Source organism: Glossina fuscipes, unplaced genomic scaffold (assembly GCF_014805625.2).
Source record: "Glossina fuscipes isolate IAEA_lab_2018 unplaced genomic scaffold, Yale_Gfus_2 1, whole genome shotgun sequence".
In the NCBI taxonomy this organism is placed as follows: Eukaryota; Metazoa; Arthropoda; class Insecta; order Diptera; family Glossinidae; genus Glossina; species Glossina fuscipes.
Window position 1 is genome coordinate 14,060,743 of NW_023998415.1, and position 20,859 is coordinate 14,081,601.

At 32.1% G+C, this 20,859-nt stretch overlaps 1 protein-coding gene across 11 annotated transcripts in view; it reads right to left on the reverse strand.

The window, feature by feature from the left end:
• LOC119645062 (type-2 histone deacetylase 1) overlaps positions 1-13,100 on the reverse strand; it is a 35,618-nt gene extending 22,518 nt beyond the window's left edge. The window contains exons 1-3 of one of the 11 annotated variants that reach the window (XM_038044905.1): positions 12,761-13,093; positions 8,594-8,788; positions 6,163-6,502 (exon numbers count right to left, since the gene is read on the reverse strand). In XM_038044905.1, the coding sequence (XP_037900833.1) occupies positions 6,163-6,165 (3 nt within the window). In that variant the 5' untranslated portion in view covers positions 6,166-6,502; positions 8,594-8,788; positions 12,761-13,093. The other 10 variants (XM_038044911.1, XM_038044915.1, XM_038044909.1 and 7 more) reach the window with 10 other exon arrangements.
• Positions 13,101-20,859: the final 7,759 nt, after the last annotated feature.

Below are 20,859 nucleotides of genomic sequence, written 5' to 3' on the forward strand. Positions count from 1 at the left end.
TAAAAAGCATAAGATTTGATATATATTCAGTTATGTTGTCATGCCTTTGTTTATAAAGCCGTTCACTCCATCTGCTGATTTATTTGCATACAAAATAACCTGAGTTCTATCGATTTATTTACTTCAAATGTTTCATTTTAAGCACACTTTTAATAAAAATTTATTAAATATTTGCAATTAAAATTCCACTAAAAAGTTGTATTGAATGATGTTGTTAGCAAGTATAAAGTAAACTGCTACGACAACAGCAGCGGCCGCATGTCTCATATGAATATTCATATTCAAACAATAAATACCGAAACGTGTCGATTATAATTTGAAAAAGATTCCAATGGAAACTCATTAGATTGAAGACGTAAAAAAAAAAAGCTGCGTTGCTAAAAGAAGAAAAAAAAAAAAAAACAACAAAAGATACCAACCAGCAATTAACTCCTGTATACATGTTGCGAGAGTTATACATCCCTTAAATTCCAATTGCAACGCCATTAACACAGTAAGAAATATTATCGCCACTTATCGAGACAAAAAAGTAAACTCTACCGAACCATATTGGTCTCTTGGAAAATAAGTGGCAAGATCTATGAGCTTAATCTGTGGCTTCGACATCTTTCATTACGGATGGTACGAAGAACAACATTGGCCTTCAAAAATATATATTTAAAAAAAAAAAAAAAGAAGCATAATAACCAGCCACAGCGCACCATTAACTACCCTACACCAGTTCAGTTGGTATAATTATTAATACACCAACTTACTGTACGTTTTCAATGTGGTTCATCCTTGGATCAACACGGAAATTTCTCTTAAAAATTTGCAACCTGTAGGCTGAACACAAAAAAATACATAAGCAGACTGATGTACGTCCCTGTAAATGTCGTATACATCGGCACAGACTTAGTATATTATTCTGTACCAGAAGTGGTGTAAGATGCTACCGTACACACTACTCTACTACTCTACTACTCTTAACCTCTTTAATCCGCAAGAATTCGCTTTTGTGGTAATGTTGCAATACACCAAACGATCTCTAGGAAATCTTCACTTCCAATTTGCAATTGAGGACAAAAGACTTGTTTTAGGAGTGCTTAACTTTTAAAAGTAACTGCACGACATAATATAAGGTTGCTCGGTATGTTACTTAGTTTATTCTTAATAATGGATGGAAAAGATTTCTTTTGATTCTGCGCAAACATTTGCCTTTGATGCCTTACATGATGTAGGCATGATTCTCTATCCAAACAGCGAATGAGATTTCAAATCCTACATAAACAAGAGATAGCCAAGCTGCTTAACTATTCTCGGTATGCAAGGCAATCCCCTTTTAAACGCTTTGTGTAAAACCAATAACAAAACAACATGTAATACTATTGAATGCCAGGATGGAAGCCCAAAAGCGATCCTGCATACAGGGCCCAATAAAAAGTTTGCCCGAAGCTTGTCCCCATTAATTATCAATCTAAAGAACAAAAAAGCTTCCATTTTGTATTCTACGAACTAGAAATGCATTAAAAGTTTTTATTGCGATTGTTTTTTCTTTTTTTTTTTTTCTACTCAGGATGAATCTTGATCGCTTCGTGAATTTTTCCTTTATCTAGCTAATGATCGAGACGTACCATGTAATTGCCATATCAATTTATTTCAAACTATCCTCGCGTTCATTTATAATTATAAAAGTGTATTAAAACATTTTCCCAAAGTCGAATTCTTAATATTAATTACTTTCGGGATGATGTAATAAAATAAAAAAAAAAAAAATAAAAAAATAAAAAATAGAAATTCTTGATTTTTCATGTGATCAGCACTATTCGGAAAGTTTACCATATATTAATATATGATCAAAAAATGTAATAAAATTCGCGATATCATAGGCAACGGAAATATTTGAATGTACGTTAGTGTAGCCATAGAATCAACGTGAATTGCTGCAAACTGCGCACGCGTCAACTTAAGCTGGATTACTTGAATATTTAATTTAATAAAGATTAATAGAACCGTAAAGTTCGCTTCTCTCTGTGCACACATGCACAACTAAACGCAAGTCTTTAAGTTATGCAGCTGTACATCATATATGTATTGTATATGAGAAAAATGATTATATAAAACAAATTTTTATGCAGTAAGTGCTCTATTACTTAACTAAACTTAGAATTGCAAACTATCCAACTAACATATAAATCGTATTTTATTGGAATTTTTTAATATATATTAAATACACTAAACTTTATTGTGTAACCCGTACAAATAAGTGAAGATAGTTAACAAAAAAAAAAAGAAAAAAGAAAAACCCAATCAAGAGACTATTCTCACTTTTAAAGCGAACATCGAATACACACATCTCAGCTAAGTTGAATACTAATTACAATCACTTCAAATTTTTAGTAATTTTGATCTTGCAAGTAAATAACGTCTAAAATATTATACTACATAGTGTGTTTGTCAAAAGTATTAAACCGTTTGTCTTCTTAACTTAAAGACTTAACTTTTGTTATGTTCATATATCATATTTTTTAAATATTCGTACTTTCATGTATTTCGTTTCTATAAATTCTTTATATTCAGTCGCGAAGAAAGAGGATGCGTTTCCTTTGTGAAAACTTTCGCAATATACAGAAGGAACCCCTATAGAGCATAATAGTGCGAGTAAGTGAAGTGAGACTAATAATATTCAAGTTAAAATTCGTGGGTATGCCGAATATCAGAATTATTTTTTTTTTTTTTGCAGTTTGGCAGCACTGTCACAGACATCTGTGTCGAATTTCACATTGTAAACGTGTCATTAGGGTTTCAGGTGCGCTTCGTTTTCTACAACACAAAATGTTATTTTTGCCGATTTGTAGGATTTTCTTGAGCAAACAAGTATTTATATCGATCATGAAACGTACTATTACAGGAGGTGGGACTTGGACCTATGCATACGATCCAGAGATAAGCGATCAATCGAGTGAATACCGTCAATCAAGGTGATCTTAACAGTTTTCTTCAATTATCTTCGATGGTGTTGAGCAATTTGAATTTCTTCCCTCGGACCGAACTATTAACAAGACATATTAACATATGTCCAAGGATTGCTTTGAGGGCGGCGGAAAGGATTTCTAATCATAGATTTAAAAAATAAAGTTGGCCTTACTTTCTGGACATAGTACACAGTGTGTGCATAGTCGATATGGGCACATCTCTCCGTCGGTCTGCCTGTGTTCAACATACTCCCGTTCAAGTTTAGTAAACCTACTGGAAGTGTTGGTACACACGTTATTATTGGGCCAATTCGATCAAAAGATACGCCCAACGTACAGCGAACATCTTTGTTTAGAAAGACTACAACAGATACAATGTTAGTAGCAGAAGAGAAATAATAAAAAAAAGTTAAAAACTACCTCGCAAACATTTGCCAAACCTTGCGACTCCAAGAGCGGAACAGATGCAGAAACGTCGCCGATTATTATTGGCAATATATTGCGGTGCCACACTGACGCAAACCAACTTTCTTCACTTGGAAATGCTTTGGAGAGTACCATGTATAGAAGGTGTTGACAAATTAAGATGAAGATCAAGCCCAGCGATTCAACTGAGCAAACTATAATATGTCGGTTTCATCCCAGCAATTATTAGAGAAAGAGATGCTAAACAAGAACAAGACCGACGTTCAAAGCTCTAAATGAGTGAATTCCCTGAAATAAATTTAGATTTTAAAGGTAATTAGAAGGATTTATGCTGTTCTTCTGGAATTCGCTTAGTAATTCTATAATGCTTCACACGAAAATGGAAGAGTAACATTTCCGTCTGTGACTGACGCAGAGAAGTAAATCTTCCAACAACTTTACCTATCTTTTTTATTGCTTTTATTACAGTAAATTACTCATTGCATTTATTATTACTATGCTAATTTCTCACCAATTTTTTACGTCTTTATCTCATTTTGTCGATGAAAATCGAGTTTTGCTTCAGTTAAAACCACGTTTACGGCATTGAACTTGAATTAGTTGTAGTTATTTTCTTTTCTTTTGTAAATCCTTGCAAGCAATTTTTTTTAAGACGAGTACAAAAAAATTTCTTTTAAGGTGTGGAACTGGTAAACCTTATCAGTTAATTGTAGTGGATTGGCTTGATACAAGAAAAAGTTAACATTTCGAGTATTTTTGCAAATAGATGACTGAATTTAGGTTGGCATCCTTTTCGACCGCGATCGTTTCGTCTCTATACCAGGTATAAATATTTGTGAGTAATACTTATGGGTTGCCTTTGAGAAAACTTGAAAACTTTGGGTATTCTTCTGTTTTGGTTTTTGAGTCGATCTATTTGACTATGCATCTATGCGATAATCTTTATTTTGATTCTTTTTTACCTATATTGACGGATTGATTACAAAAAGTCAAGACGTCATGTATAATAAAAAGACCATATTTTTCTTCTTCTGTGTTTATATTAATTTCTTTAGCATATGAATCTGTTCATTGCGTTCACATACATACATACATACATACATACATACATACATACACATATAGTATCAATAATAAATGCGATAATTGCGGTATAAAAATTCGGAAATTCATATATATGTATAGCTATGACTCCCTCTTTCATATATCTTGCAATTGCATTATATTCGACATGAAGGTACGTGAAGCGACATAAAGAAGAAGAAGAAGAAATCAAGGTTTTAATTACATAAAAATATTTTAAGAGAAAAAAGTAAAAGAAAAAGCAATTACACTCGGCACAAACCGATTATGTGGATGCCCTAATGCTAGATACCCTACTGCAAAGGTAAATGCAAGCACACTAACCTGCCACTAAGGTATAGTGGAAATTTTTGACGAAGCGAGTACAGCTTTCGAAACTCCTCTTATATAATCGTTTATAGAAAAAATCAATTTTTATATGATAAGAATAAGTAATTTTTTGGTATTTTGCAATGAAATTCAGCTCAGCACAGCGATCTGTGCTGCATACCGATCACATTGCTCTATTTTTCGAACTCACATATACACGTTATATAGCAACACTTAAATTTGCCTGTCATATTGAAATTCTTCACAGCACTCTTAACATGTTGAAATATTAATAAGCAACGATTTCGGATGAAAAATTTAAAAAAAGCGGCAGCTGTCTCTCAGGCGAAAGCTTTCTCAAAATAAGGTGTTAACTGGGAATTGATAGTAAAAATGATTCTGATTTCATTCGTTTCATAGGATTCGTTTGAGGAATAAAACCCGTTAGCGTATCAAGTTCCATGAAAATATCTTGAAAATTACGAACTGTAGCTTGAGCATAAAACTGTATGGAGAGTTATCGGTCAAGACTAAATCGGCTTGGATAATGATATGGTATAAACCGTTATAATAAAAAATGGGCCAATCTGAAGTCCTGCTCAATGTTACATTCAGACATGTAATGTACTTATTTTTATCTGCAAGCCAAGCGCTATAGGGTATAAAAACGGTAAATACTTTTGTTATTTGTATTATTTAAGCTCGTCTGCCCGTCTGCCCGTCTGCCCATCTGCCCATCTACCTGCACAATTGTATTCAACCAACAGGAATATAGGACACTTGCATTTTTTAGCCCAGGAACAAACCATATTGAAAATGGATTTGATCCGGCCGGTTTTTGCTACCCCCAGCGCTTAACGCCAGCGGTTTGAAACGACAAAATATTGCATTTTTCAAAAATCGAGTAACGTATACTATTCGACATACTTTAATTGATTTAAGACATTTGACATTTCTTCCCTACGAAAACTAAACCTCCACATGACAGAAAGGTTTAATTTTCGATATTTCGTAGTTAAAGCCTTTTAAAAATAGCAATTTAACGTTATGTTATGCATGTATCGTATTTGTTCCAAGTTGATCTATTTTTTTTTCAACACTATCCCCTATAAAGGTTCCCATGAAGATTAAGTCTCTATATAGCAACAACATCTAACATTAAGTATTTTATGAGGGAAATAGATGCGGAACTTAAATTTTACTAAATTAGGTCCGCATAAGTCCTTGTTTTAAGCCCGCATCTCTATTAGGGGACAAAGGGATGTGGTATGGGATTTTTAATTTTTGACCTTACCATCACTATCATGTTTTCATTTATTTCAATTTATTAAAATTCGTCCTGATAGCAGAAAAATGAAAAAAATAAATATATATTAATGAACTTACTTACCATTTGCGTATGTCTTCCCCTCTATGTTGGTTTCGATGATATAAGTTGTAGGCTGAAAACACCTTTTTATAATGATTTTTTTTTTTAAATTATCACAATTTAATTTTACGTTTTTACAAAATAATTGTAGAAACGCCGATTGTAGTAAGACTTTCCAAAGAAATCAATTCATTGAAACTCGTGACTTAACGTCATGTACATTAATGGAATTGACATTAAATACAACGCACGTTGTATGTGCAAAATGTTAAGCAATAAATTTTTAATTATGAAACACACTAAAGCAGTCAAAACAGCATAAATTCAATAACACTTTAGTAATTAGATTATGTTGACATAACTTTGTTAAAAAAAAAAAAAAAATCAATAAATAAATCAATAAATAAATAAATAAGTAAATAAAATCAAATTTCATAAAAACTTCTGAAGCCATATAAGACATAGTTTCGTGAGTACGTGTGTTTAATTACCCCTATTGATATTTTGACACTAATGAAATTTTAGACATTTCTAGTATATCTTATATCATGAAATTAGAGTATATACAGCTTTTAATGCCAACTTTGAAAATTAAATTTTTTTTTTTTTTTTTTTTTTTAATTAAAATAAATCTAATTTAATTGAAAGGAGTTCTATGCGAACTACACACACACACACACACACACACACAAACACATAATGGAAGATCTACGAGCCTAGAAGCTTAAATTTGTGATGTAATAAACTTTGTACAGTCTGTCGCGGCCGGACGAAATCCGCTCACGTAATCATGTTCTCTGCTTATGCATCATCTTAATGGAGAGGGGAAGACAATAAAAACAGCAAACATGCACAATATTTTTGTTGATAGGGTTGAAAACCTCATATGCTACACCACTACTACTACTACTAGGAGAAAAAGGAGAACAATAAAAAACCTTTCACTTACAGGGATAGATGATGGGATATTTCTCACTTTCCTCCACTTGTAACAATTCCCCAAAAAAGTTCTATGGTATAATATGGTCTACAACTGACCTGATCATTGCTATCACGATCTCTTTACAAAGATTTTTTTCAAAACCTATTCTCCACTTTGAACTTCACTAGCGACGAAAAGACGAGTCTAAATTGAAAGTAATCGGCGTAAGACACTAATTGGGTAATCATTTTTGATAAAATGAACCGAACGTTGAAAGACTTCCCGAATCCATTAAAGCAATTATTAATTGCGAAATTCGCTCAAGTTCAAGGTCGCCTAACCTAAGCGTTATACATAAGAAGCACATAAAAAGTAACTTGGAATTATATATAAATATTTTTAAGAATCTTATATCTCTCTTTTCCATATATAAGATTATACATATATGTAAGTGTGATTTTGCAAAGTGACAATCACTTTTAGATATTTCAAGATGCCTGGATTTTATTTAATAGATTCAGACAGATGATTACTATGCTATATACGTTTTGAAAGTTTTCTGGAGAATCTATCTATGGATAAGCGAGTAAATACATTTTGCTTTGCAACCTACCGTTAAAGTTTTTATGAAAATGATAAATTAATTTAAACATTTTGTTAAATGAATGCATAAAATATCAGCTCATATTTTCGAAGGTATTTTACATATAAACATTTTGTATAAATTTTTTATAGTTGACCTCATTCTATGCATTTTCTTCCATTTATAAGTATAGGTAAAGCTATAGTTAAAGAAGGAGTACAGTAATTTTATGAATATAATTGAGCAAAATGTTTTTTTTTTTTTTTTTTTTGAAAAATATTTTATAAAATTTTAATCAATTAATTGGAAAAATTCAATTCAAAATAAATTATCTAAAAAGAATTTCTCTTTCCTTTTTCAATTTAACTTTATTTAATTTGTTAATATGACTTCATTTCTTTACCAACTAATTGATTTAATTGCACTTTTAACGGCGCAGTCTGCACGTTTTTTCGTATTTTGTTTTGTTTTGGCTAACACAGTAAATACATTTATTAGCTTGAATTGTATGCAATAATAATAACAACAAATAATAGATTACGAATCCAAAAAATAGATAAAGAAAAAAAAAAATAAATAAATAAATAAATAAAGCGTACCGAGCACAAATACTTCATATAAATCGAATTTTGGATAAACCACCCAACCATACCTTGCGTTAGTTAGGCTAAGAAATTTGCTGCAAGAAAAATTTATTTATTTATTTTTTCTTTAACCGGTTTTAAAACCTTTTCCTAAGCATCCTCGCAAGGGGGAATATTCTGTCATACAATGTATTGAAGTTCCCCTCAATGCCTTCATCTAAAAATATTACTTAGCGATTAAATCCGACACAATATCGGCCAAGAAATTTCAATTTTTAAGCGCCACATCTAAAAAGATAAATTTACCTAAAAAGAAGAAGAAGAGCGAAATTGTATTCAACTCGGCTCATTCGAGCTGATTACCTTATATAGATCGTAAACGGTTCGCTAGCTGGGTACAGTATTCCGTTTCGTACACATTTAACATCACTTATCTTTCAAATCGTGTTTTTGTGCACAACAACAGGTCCATAGATAGTAACTGAATCAATTCGCTTTAAAGGCTTCAACTATAACTTTTTAATTAAAAATTTGGAGGTAATGAAAAGAGTATTGAACCTACAAAATCTATATATAATTAATGATCTAACTGAGTAGCAAGCTCGCAGCCGAATACGATGGAAACGATGCAAGCAAGCAAAAGCTTGATAAATTCTTCTAAAACCACTAGGGTGTTATACACAAAGGCATCTTGGCGGATCGTAACGTGACATGTTTAAATTATACATCTTAATTTGAGAATAAGATCGAAAGTGTAGGACTGTTAGGAAAAATAGGTTGAATGGAATATAACTCCAAGATTTTTACGAAGAATCCTTTATAAGTTAAAGTTAAGCACATCAATGAATTGGCATTGCCTAAATTTTATGGTAAACAAAGCTCCTTGAAGAACGAATGGAAACTTTGAAGTTTATATCATTTAGCAAAACTGATGAGCCAATAACCATATTTTTTAACTTTACTTTAAATGCCTAAGAGAAGCCAACGCTTCTCAACTAAAGGTAAACTGCAGCATGGCCAGCAACTTGTTTATGTACATAAGCAGGCGAACAAATAGATCCTACTCCGGATTTCATAGTGCAGACAGCAAGAATTATTTTTTTAAAGATTCAACTGATTCAACAAGGTGACCGACCATACCACCCGGATATAATGAGATGAAAATTTCATTATGCAAAGTGCAAAAAGTGATTTGTACTTTCAAAAGATACGTACGTAAACTAAACAGTGAAATAAAATTAAAATATACAAAAAAAAAAAAAATAAATAAATAAATAAATAAATAAATATATATTAATCCATATTGATTGGTTATAAATCATTAGACGAATTTTTGACAGATGAAAATTCATTCAAATCGGTTCGACGATTTCAACTCATTCGATAATAATGATTGAATATAATGTTGAAGTAATGCGAACCGAAGGAATAAAAATTGTACTTAAAATCGTAGTGGATGCATAAAATTCATCGCAAACCAAATATAAATTTCCTCCTTTTTAAGTGGCAAGCTTGGCAATAAATACCTTTAGTGGTTTGCTTGCCTTTTATTGTATGAATTAAAATTCAGTGCGTTTAATATGCGCAACTATCGCCGCATGTGAATGTTTAATGATATGTATGTAGGCAGAGTGTAACGTAGAGTACGTGATGAGAACAAAGGACTTAAGTAAGAAACTTTCCTATGCCGTTTTAAAACACAAAACACACAAACAATGACATATTTATTTTATTAGACTTCAGAGTCAAACATCTTATATTTATCGAGACTTCATTGATATCATCTATTCAGTGTTTGCCCAAGTAGTAGTTTTTTTCACTTAATATTTAAAATAAGGAAACGATAGTCGCCAATTTAATTACGCAGCGATTACAGCGATTAACTACAGGGCATAGTTGACATTCGAAAATGATTATAATGCAATGCAATATCTGTGGCCTTTTTTTTTTTTTTTTTTTTTTTTTGAAACAAAACGATAAGCAAATAAAAACAATTAACCTTGAAATAATCGATATTACAACGTTTACTTTACAACACACGTACGAACAACAAAACACGCGTACGCGCATGAACCATATACACTGATTGAATATATAAAGTTTCATCTCGTATTTATCACAAAAAAAAAAAAATGATCTTGAAATTTAACGAATATGCTTACGGTTTTTTTCCTTTTCATGTTCAATTTGAGGTCAACAAAGTTTTCTATTATAACATGAAAAAATTGCAGGGATCGGGCTTGCAAGCAAATAGAAAGCATATCTATGAAGGCCGTAAAACAAATGCGGTAACGATTTGACATTTAAAAACATATAATGATCTGTGAAAGTAACAGCTAAGCTTACATTGGAGATAAGGTCAAACGTGCAACCCGCACACTCGCTCAATCACTTATCTAATTGTTATCAAAATTATCTCAATTTCAATAAAATGTTTTCCAATAAGCCCAGTTTTGCGAATTCTCAAGTGTTTCACTTAAGGTTACAGAAAACATTTATCTTAAGGTTTTTGAACAAAATTATCTACAACAGTTTACATACATTTCACAATGTTTAAGGAAAAACATTTCTTTTTATTTATTTTTTTTTTTTTTACATTTCATATGACTTTCAATTTTGACTTTGAACTAATAAAGTTACATTCAATTTGCCTTACGGTAAATATACGAAAGCATATCGCGAAATATTTAAATTAAATATATGTACTAGAAAGTCCTGCTATCTCTTAAACAATGATTGTTAAGTGAGTATACCAGTTTCAATATAACCGCATGGGTTGGATATCTGTTCCGTCTAAAAAGACAGCTTTGAGTTAAGCTGCTACAGATATTTCCAAATTTGAAGAAAGTAATGATGTCAATAAGACCCGAGCGGTATTCGATTCGGGTTCTTTGATTTTGTTTTGTGATTATTTTTTGGATAGAATAAAATAAACTTTAAGTCCGGTACAAAACTTTGAATAAAACTTATATTTACCATTACGATCTTGAACTGTGAGGAACAGATTGCACACATTGAATATAGCCCGAGTACTTGATTGCGCACAAACAATGCGACTTAAAGAAAACATTTTGGCATTTGCAACCTAGCAAGAAAATTATTATCGACTGTAACTTTTCGATGCATTCATTGCATACAAACGATATTTGAGAGGAAGAGAAATAACTCATTGACGAAAAAAATGAATCCTTCATCAAGACCTTGTAGTAAAGGTTTTTTCGCGTAGCAAAATTGCTGCAGTCAGTCAGCACGACGAATTGCAGAAGATTGAAGAAACTATCGTTTTCACTAGATTTGGTCTTCTCTGACTTCTGCCTCTCGCGAACATGAGGTAATTTCTAGATGCAAGCGTTTTCACGCTATATATGAAAGGAATGTATTCACCTTACTTACAGAAACTCGAATGAAAAATAAATTAAATGAATTGAAAAACGTTTTGGACTTAAGACAGAACATACAAAAGAATAAAAGTATTTTTTTTTTTTTTTTTTCGTCTACATTCATCAATGATTCCGAACTCGGCGAACTTTTTAATTAATAGCTTTGTGTACTATTAACGTAAAACTTGCACACCGACCATCACGACATTGGAGGAATTTTAGTTAAATCTATGCTATGAGTTAATAGGTATGACATGAGCAAATTTTTATATGAAATTTTTCCACATATACTTCATAGTTGATTGCGTAAATTAAAATCGGAAGTAGTGAGAATCTATCAGTAACAGAGGTCTTCAGAATAAACGAAAAGGGCAAAAAAAAAAAAACAAGCCTTCACTGGATAAATACGTACGAAACTACAAATATGGCAAGTAAGCAATTATGTTCGGCAGCGACCGGGTCATTTATACCCATCGACAAATACTGATTCGTTTGCTGCAAATTTTTTCCACTTTTGTACTTTCAGTCTTTGTGCCAAGACGTACATAGAGAAAAGCTCGAACGAATAGGTGGACATGATTAAATTGATTTAGAATTTGGTCTCTGAGACGTCCTTTTCGGTGTTGCAAACACATAACCCTCATCCGTCGATGATGGATATAGCTTATGAAGACATTTAATTATTTAATATTCGAGCAGACGATTTAAATATGATTACTGGTCGGTTCTGCAAAGGCAATCTAATAACTAACTAATTTTTTTTTACGTTCTACCAGTAAATAAGAAAACTTTCAATTAAGAAAATCGGCTCATAACTCTTTGGAAGATATTCAGGCAAAAATCATTTGCCGCCACTACACAAACAACGACATAAAACTTGATATGTTTTTATGTTTCTTTTTATTTTTTATTTTTTTTTGTTTTTTTTTTTTTATAAACATATTAAGGATTTTAATATTTTATAATTTTGTGTGGATATTGAAATAATTGTTTTATTCGATCCGCAAAACGTTTTGTTTTTAATTCAATTTTTTTTATTCGGCTCATAAATCAATGGTTTTTTTTTTTAAAGTTTCTTTGCAATTTTGATTTTCTTATATTTTCAATACTTAATTTCTTTTTATTTGGATTTTTACATAAAATATATTACATTTATCGTAAGTATATTGTGTAGTAGATGCACTTGTTTTTCGTTGCAAGTTCTTTTGACTTCTTCCAACAAAAAATTAAAAGAAGACTATAATTATATGATTATAAAGCGCGATAAAAAAAAAAGCAACCAATCGCTACAAAACACTTCGAAGATACGAGCAAAACTGAATTTACTAAATGAAAACATTTTCACTTAAAGTCTTTTATTATACCTTTTTTTTTTATCTTTCTCGTTCTACCGATGACGAACAGCGCAAAGCACACAAAATCAAAGCAGAAGAGATGTAAACAAAAAACAAAAACCGGGTTTGAGAATACAAAAAACAAAAGAAAAAACAAAAAAAACAAAAAAACAAAAATTATCGTTAGATACGGGGAATCGTTGTAAAACGCCGTATAATGTTGCGAATACTCGTGCAACTCGCGTAGTAAAATACCGTAAAACCGTCCCAAAGCATGTATATGAAGCGGAACATTGTAAAATGCCGAAAGCCTTCATAATAATTGATTGTGCATTTGTTTTTGCTGTTATTAAGAGAGTAATATCGCAAAAGACAACTAAATAACACGATGGTCCAAAACATTTTCTTTAAAATCCAACCTAGGAGATTATTACGGACTTTTTATCTTTCTGCTATCATTAACAGTAGTAGCGCTGTTACTTAACAGCAATTCGACTCTTGGCTGCTCTTTCATTCTCATTATTTGCATGAGGAAAGATACTCTTAATAGTTTTTTTTTTTTTTGTGGTGTCATCGAATTCTGAGTATGAGTGTGAAGTGAGTGTGTGCGATAGCGTATATGTAAGTGGGTTTGTACGAAAAAAATCCAACAGTATATGTGTATGTAGCAAAATTGTTGGCTTTTCATAGTTTGTACACAAAACTTTTTAATATGCTCTTTTTTACACGATTTTGAAGCAACACGGTATTCGAATTTTGGCAATGCCTTATAGAAACTTACCCATACCGCAACAGTCGACGAGGAATTTCAGCTAGTAATTCCTGATTTAATTCGCGAGATCTTGAAAATGCACTTTTTTTACACTAATATTTTGTTCAACTATGAATCCAGAAAAAAAAAAAAAAATTCTTTTTTAATTTTAATTCAGACAGTGTTCCATCGAAACTTGGTTATCAAGACTTATATAAGCACCTCGATAAACCAAGAAAAAAAAAGGAAGAGAAAAGATACTTTTACCAATAGACTTTACAACAACAAAAAACTAATCGAGGACGCAAATCCAATAACTGCGCCGCACATATCTACCGATAATAACGTTTTTGATCCCGTTCGTAACAATCGTGCAAGCTTGTTATCAAGTAGGTACAAATAGTTGCAAAATTGACTTTTATTCCTAATTTAAATTTCAGTTTGTATGAATATGTTGTATGTACTTATGGACTATATTTTCACTGTACACTAAATTTGTTTTGGAAATATGGTTTTCGTTATTATTTGTTTGTTTTTTTTTTTTGCCCGATTTTTTGTAAGAATATTTAGAGTTTTCTTGTCTTGCCCGATTTTTTAAAATTGTGGAACATATCCTCAAATTTACCACAAGTCGCTTGTACTTTTTTTACACGATATTTTGTGTACGGGTTTCCAAGGAACGCATCTATCGTGCACACAGTTGGGTGTACTTTGACGAATTGAAAAAATTATTGATATATATATATGAGTATATATATATATATATGAGTATATTATTATGTCGTAAGAATGATTTATCTTTATCTAATATGTTCATTAAATATTATTTATATATTTCTTAATTTTAATTTTATTTGACATATTTCTGCATATTTGGCAGATTTGACTAATTGTATTGTACAATATATTCTAGAACATGGTAAAATGCTTCAGATTATTCTACAATAGCCTACAATATTAGGGAATTTCTTGACAATTCTTCATAGCATATTTTCGTTCACTTGGAAGTGGCCGTAAAACGGGTTATTTTTCAATCCATTTTTAATTACGTTCGTCGATGGGCGAAAACATGTCATCTTAAAAATGGAATCCTATAAGTAGCAAGTAAAGTATACGTGGACACACAGATAGCCAAGCTTAAATCGATCCAATAAAATAATTCTAAATTGATCGGTATAATTAAAAGCGGACGAATGTTAAGCCATTTACGGTATGACATATGTCCGCTCAAACTTAGTATAGCATGTACCACAAGCGGTGTGGGTTATAAAAATTGATTTCCTGAAAAATCGACGCCTTAACGTTGCATAGCTGACTTTAGAAGAAACTTTTCCGCCCAAAAATCCTGGTAGTGATGGAATATCGGATTCACCAAAAAAAAGTTTTTCAATCAAAATTACACATATTTAATGAAATTGAATTAAAAATATAGCCAAGGTTGATGATTACATAAATTAAGTTTGAAATTTAAAATAACTACATTCTTTATTAGAAAACACAGATCAAGATGATCTTGATTGGTGTAATTAACGAAAAACTCAATCGTTGTTTACTTTGAAAGAAACGATGAGCATTACGAAACGAATCCCTCGAACTATAAATTACAAGTTGTCGACGATCAATCACCTTTACAAGCGGAGTGAGCTGTCAGAGATTGTCATCGGTCAGGGAATTCCACAAAAAAAAAAATGAAAAATAAACAGCCACACATGAAACTGATTTCAAATGCATTCATGAAATACGAAAATATATTGTACACGTCGAAGACAATGGCATACAATGGGAATTTCTTAATCACATTGTTTTTGCCGAACTAAATTAATTGATTTTAATAAACCGCTCCTCACGACTGCTAAGCGAAAAGAAAAATCACGAAAAATAATATAAATAATAAAAGACAAACGAGCAAAATAAGATTAAATTGCTGACATTGTTCACATTCGCTTAAGATATAATATATAACGTCGTATTATGATAAGACCCGAATATGGACGGTTACGTACGAGAAGTTGTGAATTGAAAATGCGAAAGACGAGACGCTAGCAATTTGAGCCTTCCCGCTATAGCGTAACTAGAACGAATATCGCTAGAAGGAAGATTCATCTTGATTGTCGACGTGGGAGCCATCCCGCACCGTGACAGTTGACAATTTTCCAATGGTAATAGTGTCACTTCGAAAGTTACGCAATCCTTCATTATACAATGATGAGGTTGAGGCAGTAAAGCTAAAAATGCTGTTTGGTTTCTTAGCTATGCGTTAACTGTTGCTTTCTAACTCAAAGCCGTTATCTGAAAGCTGGAAACATACGTACATCGTAACTTTTCCCATATAACATAGCAATTTCAATTTCGAGCTATTTCATGATCGCGCCAAAGTTAAACTTAGCTTCTTATTGCATTGATCGTCGACCGAACTTGTTATAGATGCTAGGCATTAAAATCTGTCATGGCTACCTAGCCAAGCTATTACTAGACTCTATTCTTCTATAAAGCGAGTACTTTTGAAAAGTAAAGCCCAAATAGGAAGAAACTTTTTTATATTTGGTTTAGAAAATTAAAAAATAATTAAGGAATATTTTCTTAACATGTTGTGATATGAGAATGAGGGGTATATTCAGTTTGTTAAGACGTTTGCAACGCCCCGAAGGAAGCTTCAGAGACCCCAAAAAGTGTATATATGTATATTCTTAATTCCGCATCGATTTAAATATGTCCGTCTGTCCGTCCGTGTTATCTTTGTTGTAAACAAGCGCTGGATTGCAAAAATGAAGCTATCGGTTCCAAATTCGATAGAAACATTGCAAGTTCTTGCACACAGATTGGCATTGAAAATGGCTGAAATTGAAGGTCGAAGGGCACGCTTACACAACTCGGTAACTGAGAAAACTTGTGTTTTCCCAAAAGGAATAAAAAATTTTTTGATCATTACTCATAAAGTATAGCAGGTAAGTGCAAAAATTTGAACGTATATTCTAGGGGCGAGGCTGTAGAACCTGTACTAGGTTCGAAAGTCCCCACAAAGTATATAAATTGAAATACGGAACGCTCGTAAGCATGTTTCACTGTTCGTCTGCTCATCTGTCTGTCTGTCTGTCTGTCTATCTGTCTGTCTGTCTGTCTGTCTGTCTGTTTGCTTAACTGTGTGTAGTAGCTGCGGTAAACATTCTATCGTTAACGAAAATAAAGATATCGAGTAGGAATTTGCGAAAGAATAATAAATTAATAAATAGTTGAATATAAAATTAGTTAAAGTTATAAATTTTTAATAACTACTTACAAATGGTATGTATGTAGGTTTACTTATAATATTAGGTGGCAGCACAAAATAGTTGCTTTCATTATTTATTTAGTATATAAAATCAAATGCAAATTAATATAAGTAATAATTCGAATTAAATCTTGTTTATAGTTTATGTACAAAAACTTTTAATTTGTACCCTACTACTACTACTACTACTACTACTACTACTACTACTACTACCACTACTACTGCTACTTGTACAGAAATACATATGTATTAACTCTGAAAATCTATTGAGAATAATTGAAGAGAATTTAAGTAAATTAAATAGAATTAGTATAAAATAAATTAGTAAAGATAAATTTCATTCATTAAGGTGATTCGAACATTCATTTTAGATAACTTCTCCTTCCTTTAGACAGATTTCAGATAAACTTTTTTTTGCACCTATCGCTAAAGGATGCACATCTCTTATAAAGTTCGGAAACATATATCGGAGATATGCCTCACATGTGGAACATTTTCGATCAATCTAGCCACTTACGACTGCCACTCTTTATATCTTTTATATATGAATTATCACAAACAGAATGGAATAGAAAGACGAAAGTGAATATTTTATTTACAATAGTGTGCAAATTAAGGTTAAAGGTGAACGCACCCAATATCAAAAGAAATCAGTTATAATCTACAATAGATTAGATTAAAAATGTTTCATTATTCAATCGCTATGCAAATAGTCCTGATTGAACAATTGACATCTGCGTAATCGATTAAATATGTTGCAATGCTTACATATATTGATTTAAAGACTTGCGCGTCGCAGATTCGAGCAAATGTGACGGGACACTATTATCAATTGTTAGATTTGCACTTGTCCTTCAGGTCTTTGCATTTTTTTTTTTTTTCTTTTTTCCTCTTGTGAAGTTAATCTTTAAAAATTAACCACAAGTAAGTACATGAGCCAAGTTCTAATTTCCTAATTAAATTTTAACAAAGAAACGGAAAGCCGAAAATAGCTGGAACATGGAATTCCATGCCGATGGAAAGCATATATTCATACATACATGTATATGCATACATTAATATGCCGAAAAAATAGCACAATTTCGTCGTTCGCATTAAATCTCATTCTCATTGTTTACTTTCACCTGAAAAAGCTCGACGCTTTTCAAATAAGTGAGAAAATTCAACAAGAGAAAGAATTTTTAAATCGAAGTTCTTTCAGCAGATTATATTGAAAAGAATTTTTTGGATTTTTAGATGACAACTATTATTATAACTTTACACGGCCGCGAATCTCATTCGGTAAAAAAGATATCGGCGCGAAGCCTGACACCGACGATAGTTAAGTTGAGAAAAAAGTACTCATTTGCAGGGATACGCACGATTACATATGATAAAGACCAGCGTGTTATTGCGATTTTTACAAATTCAAAGATTTTAGTGAACGTCAAATAATTGGTTCTTCAATGCGAATTCTTCGCGTGAATCCAAGATTATTGTCTGAGTTTTAGACAAAGCTTTAAGCTTTCATTTCCCGGTCTAACCTAGAGTATAATTATAATGTTAAAACATTGTCAATTGTCTCTCAATTCAAATTTGATCAATTCAACAAAAACTTGAAATAGTTTTATTAAAATACAGAAAATTAAATTTAAATAATTAAATTATTTAAAAAATTGAATTGGAAATGCAATTCTCTTAGAGCTTTCCCGTATTAGATCAAACAATATGTGTATATATAAAATGTATATGCACTTATCATATCATGATTATTTGTTGTAATCCTATGCATGTACATGCAGCACAATATCTTTAATATTAATATTAAAATTAATTTAAGCTTGAAAAAACGAACATATTGCAATACGTTCATCTAAGGATAGACACACTACCGATTATTTTGTGCGTTTTTTTGCTTCTCATTTATATAGAAACTTTTTATGCGCATCACTGAAATATATTACATCACTCAATAAGTTTCGGGTTTAACTAAGAAAAATATATATATATATATATATATTTTTTTAGAGTCTTGGCAATCACTTCAACATTTGAGCCAACTTTCTTTTCCTGGAGCATCTTTTTGATGTCTGCGAAAAGCCACTGGTCACCGGGGACAAGATCTGGAGGGCACGGTATATCGGGAAGCACTTCGAAGCGTAATTTATCCAATTTTATTATCGTTTTCATCGACTTATGGTATGGTCCATTGGCTTGATAAAAAACGCTTTATACTTTTGTATCTATTTTTCTTGACTTCTACGCGCAATCGATCCAATAAAGTCATGTAATATTCGATTTTGATCTTCTGTCGCTTTTCAAGATTATTATAATTATTAATTGCGTAGGCAATCCGTACCGCGACTCAACAGTGGACCTAGCCCTCCAGTTTTAGGATTCTTACGAATTGCGCCAACTCGTTTGGTTCAGAGCACGATACCGTGTCCGCCATTATGAAATGCTCGCCAAACACATGATAACTGATTCTGTAGATGGCCGCACATTCACATAGAATACGATCGCACGGTATCGGACATACGTATGTATTTCCGGTGGTGCCGTGTAGAAATCTGTGACCAAACGTAAATCCAGCAGCTCACTTACCATACCAAAGAGTATAAACGTTCATGCAAAACAGTCAATACACTGCCTTCTGATATCTTTAAGATGTGAGCTATCTTACGCAAGTTTAGTTATCGGTTTTTCAAAACGGCCTTTTGCACTTTTTTACGTTTTTGCAAAAGCCGTTTTAGAGCCATCAGAGCCTTCAGCATCATCGGTGTTTGTACGGCTACATTGATATTCAGGCTACCAGTCAATAATAGCTGATTTTCCTAGTACAGAGTCTGTGTAACGCTTATCAAGCCTTTGTTTGGCTCCATCAAGGAACGACCTGTCGTCAACGCAAGTTCTTCTTCTTATCCATAGTTTTGAAAATTACACAACTGCGGTCGCTGAACTAAATCGAACATGTAAACTAGTTGACACGTATCGTTCTACCAATAATGTCGTTATGTCAAACCGGGAACTTATTCATAATTCACAAATACGCATCGAAAAACGTCTAAAATGTCAGATGGTGAGAAGATTTGGTGTGGAAACTTCAATTGTTACACAAATTAAGACGAACTTAGTACACATGCTCTTAGTTAAGGCTTTAAGATGACTCTTTTAAATACAAGAGCAATTTTTTGTTTTTTTTTTTTTTTAATTGCTTTACTTAGCTCGTCATCTATGCCTTGTGGCAGATGTTGATCTCTTCAATGATGCTGTCAGCAATTCTGTTGTATTCTTCGTGCTAGTATTTGCATTACAGGTATTTTCATTTAGGTTTTATCTTGAGATTTTTATGCGAAATTTTGAAAGTATAGGAATATGCTACCGTACTTAGATTTTTATTTATTTGGATGCTGTATAAGCGTTATGTGGAAGGGAAATGTTAAGATTACTTTTAGTAGGAAATCGCAAGTAGAGAACATGATCAAATTCTTGGAAACTGTTCTATTGGAATTTTATGGTGACTCTTGTTGTACATATCCATTTATCAAGCGAATTACCTATGAAAGTTACTAAATTGAGAGGATCTATTTGATGGGGCTGCACATGTATTTAAGCAGAAAAAATCGATCATCATCGAAAGACAGTGTTCGATATCGCATACGTAAATTAAAATAAATCGAAAAACGAAGGCAAAGGTTAAATTTTTCATATGTGATTATCTTCTTACTTTAAAGTGCAACGTGTACAATGAAAGTCACCCCTAAAACTTCCTTTGAAGATGACTTTGTAAGGAGAAAGCTGCAAAGAAAAAGCTAGGCATATTAGAATGGCGGAAAAGTTCTGACGTATTCTAAATAGGACATTTGAATTCGAAAATGTTCGACGCGTTCCTCAGTAGTTGAATAACGGATAGCGAA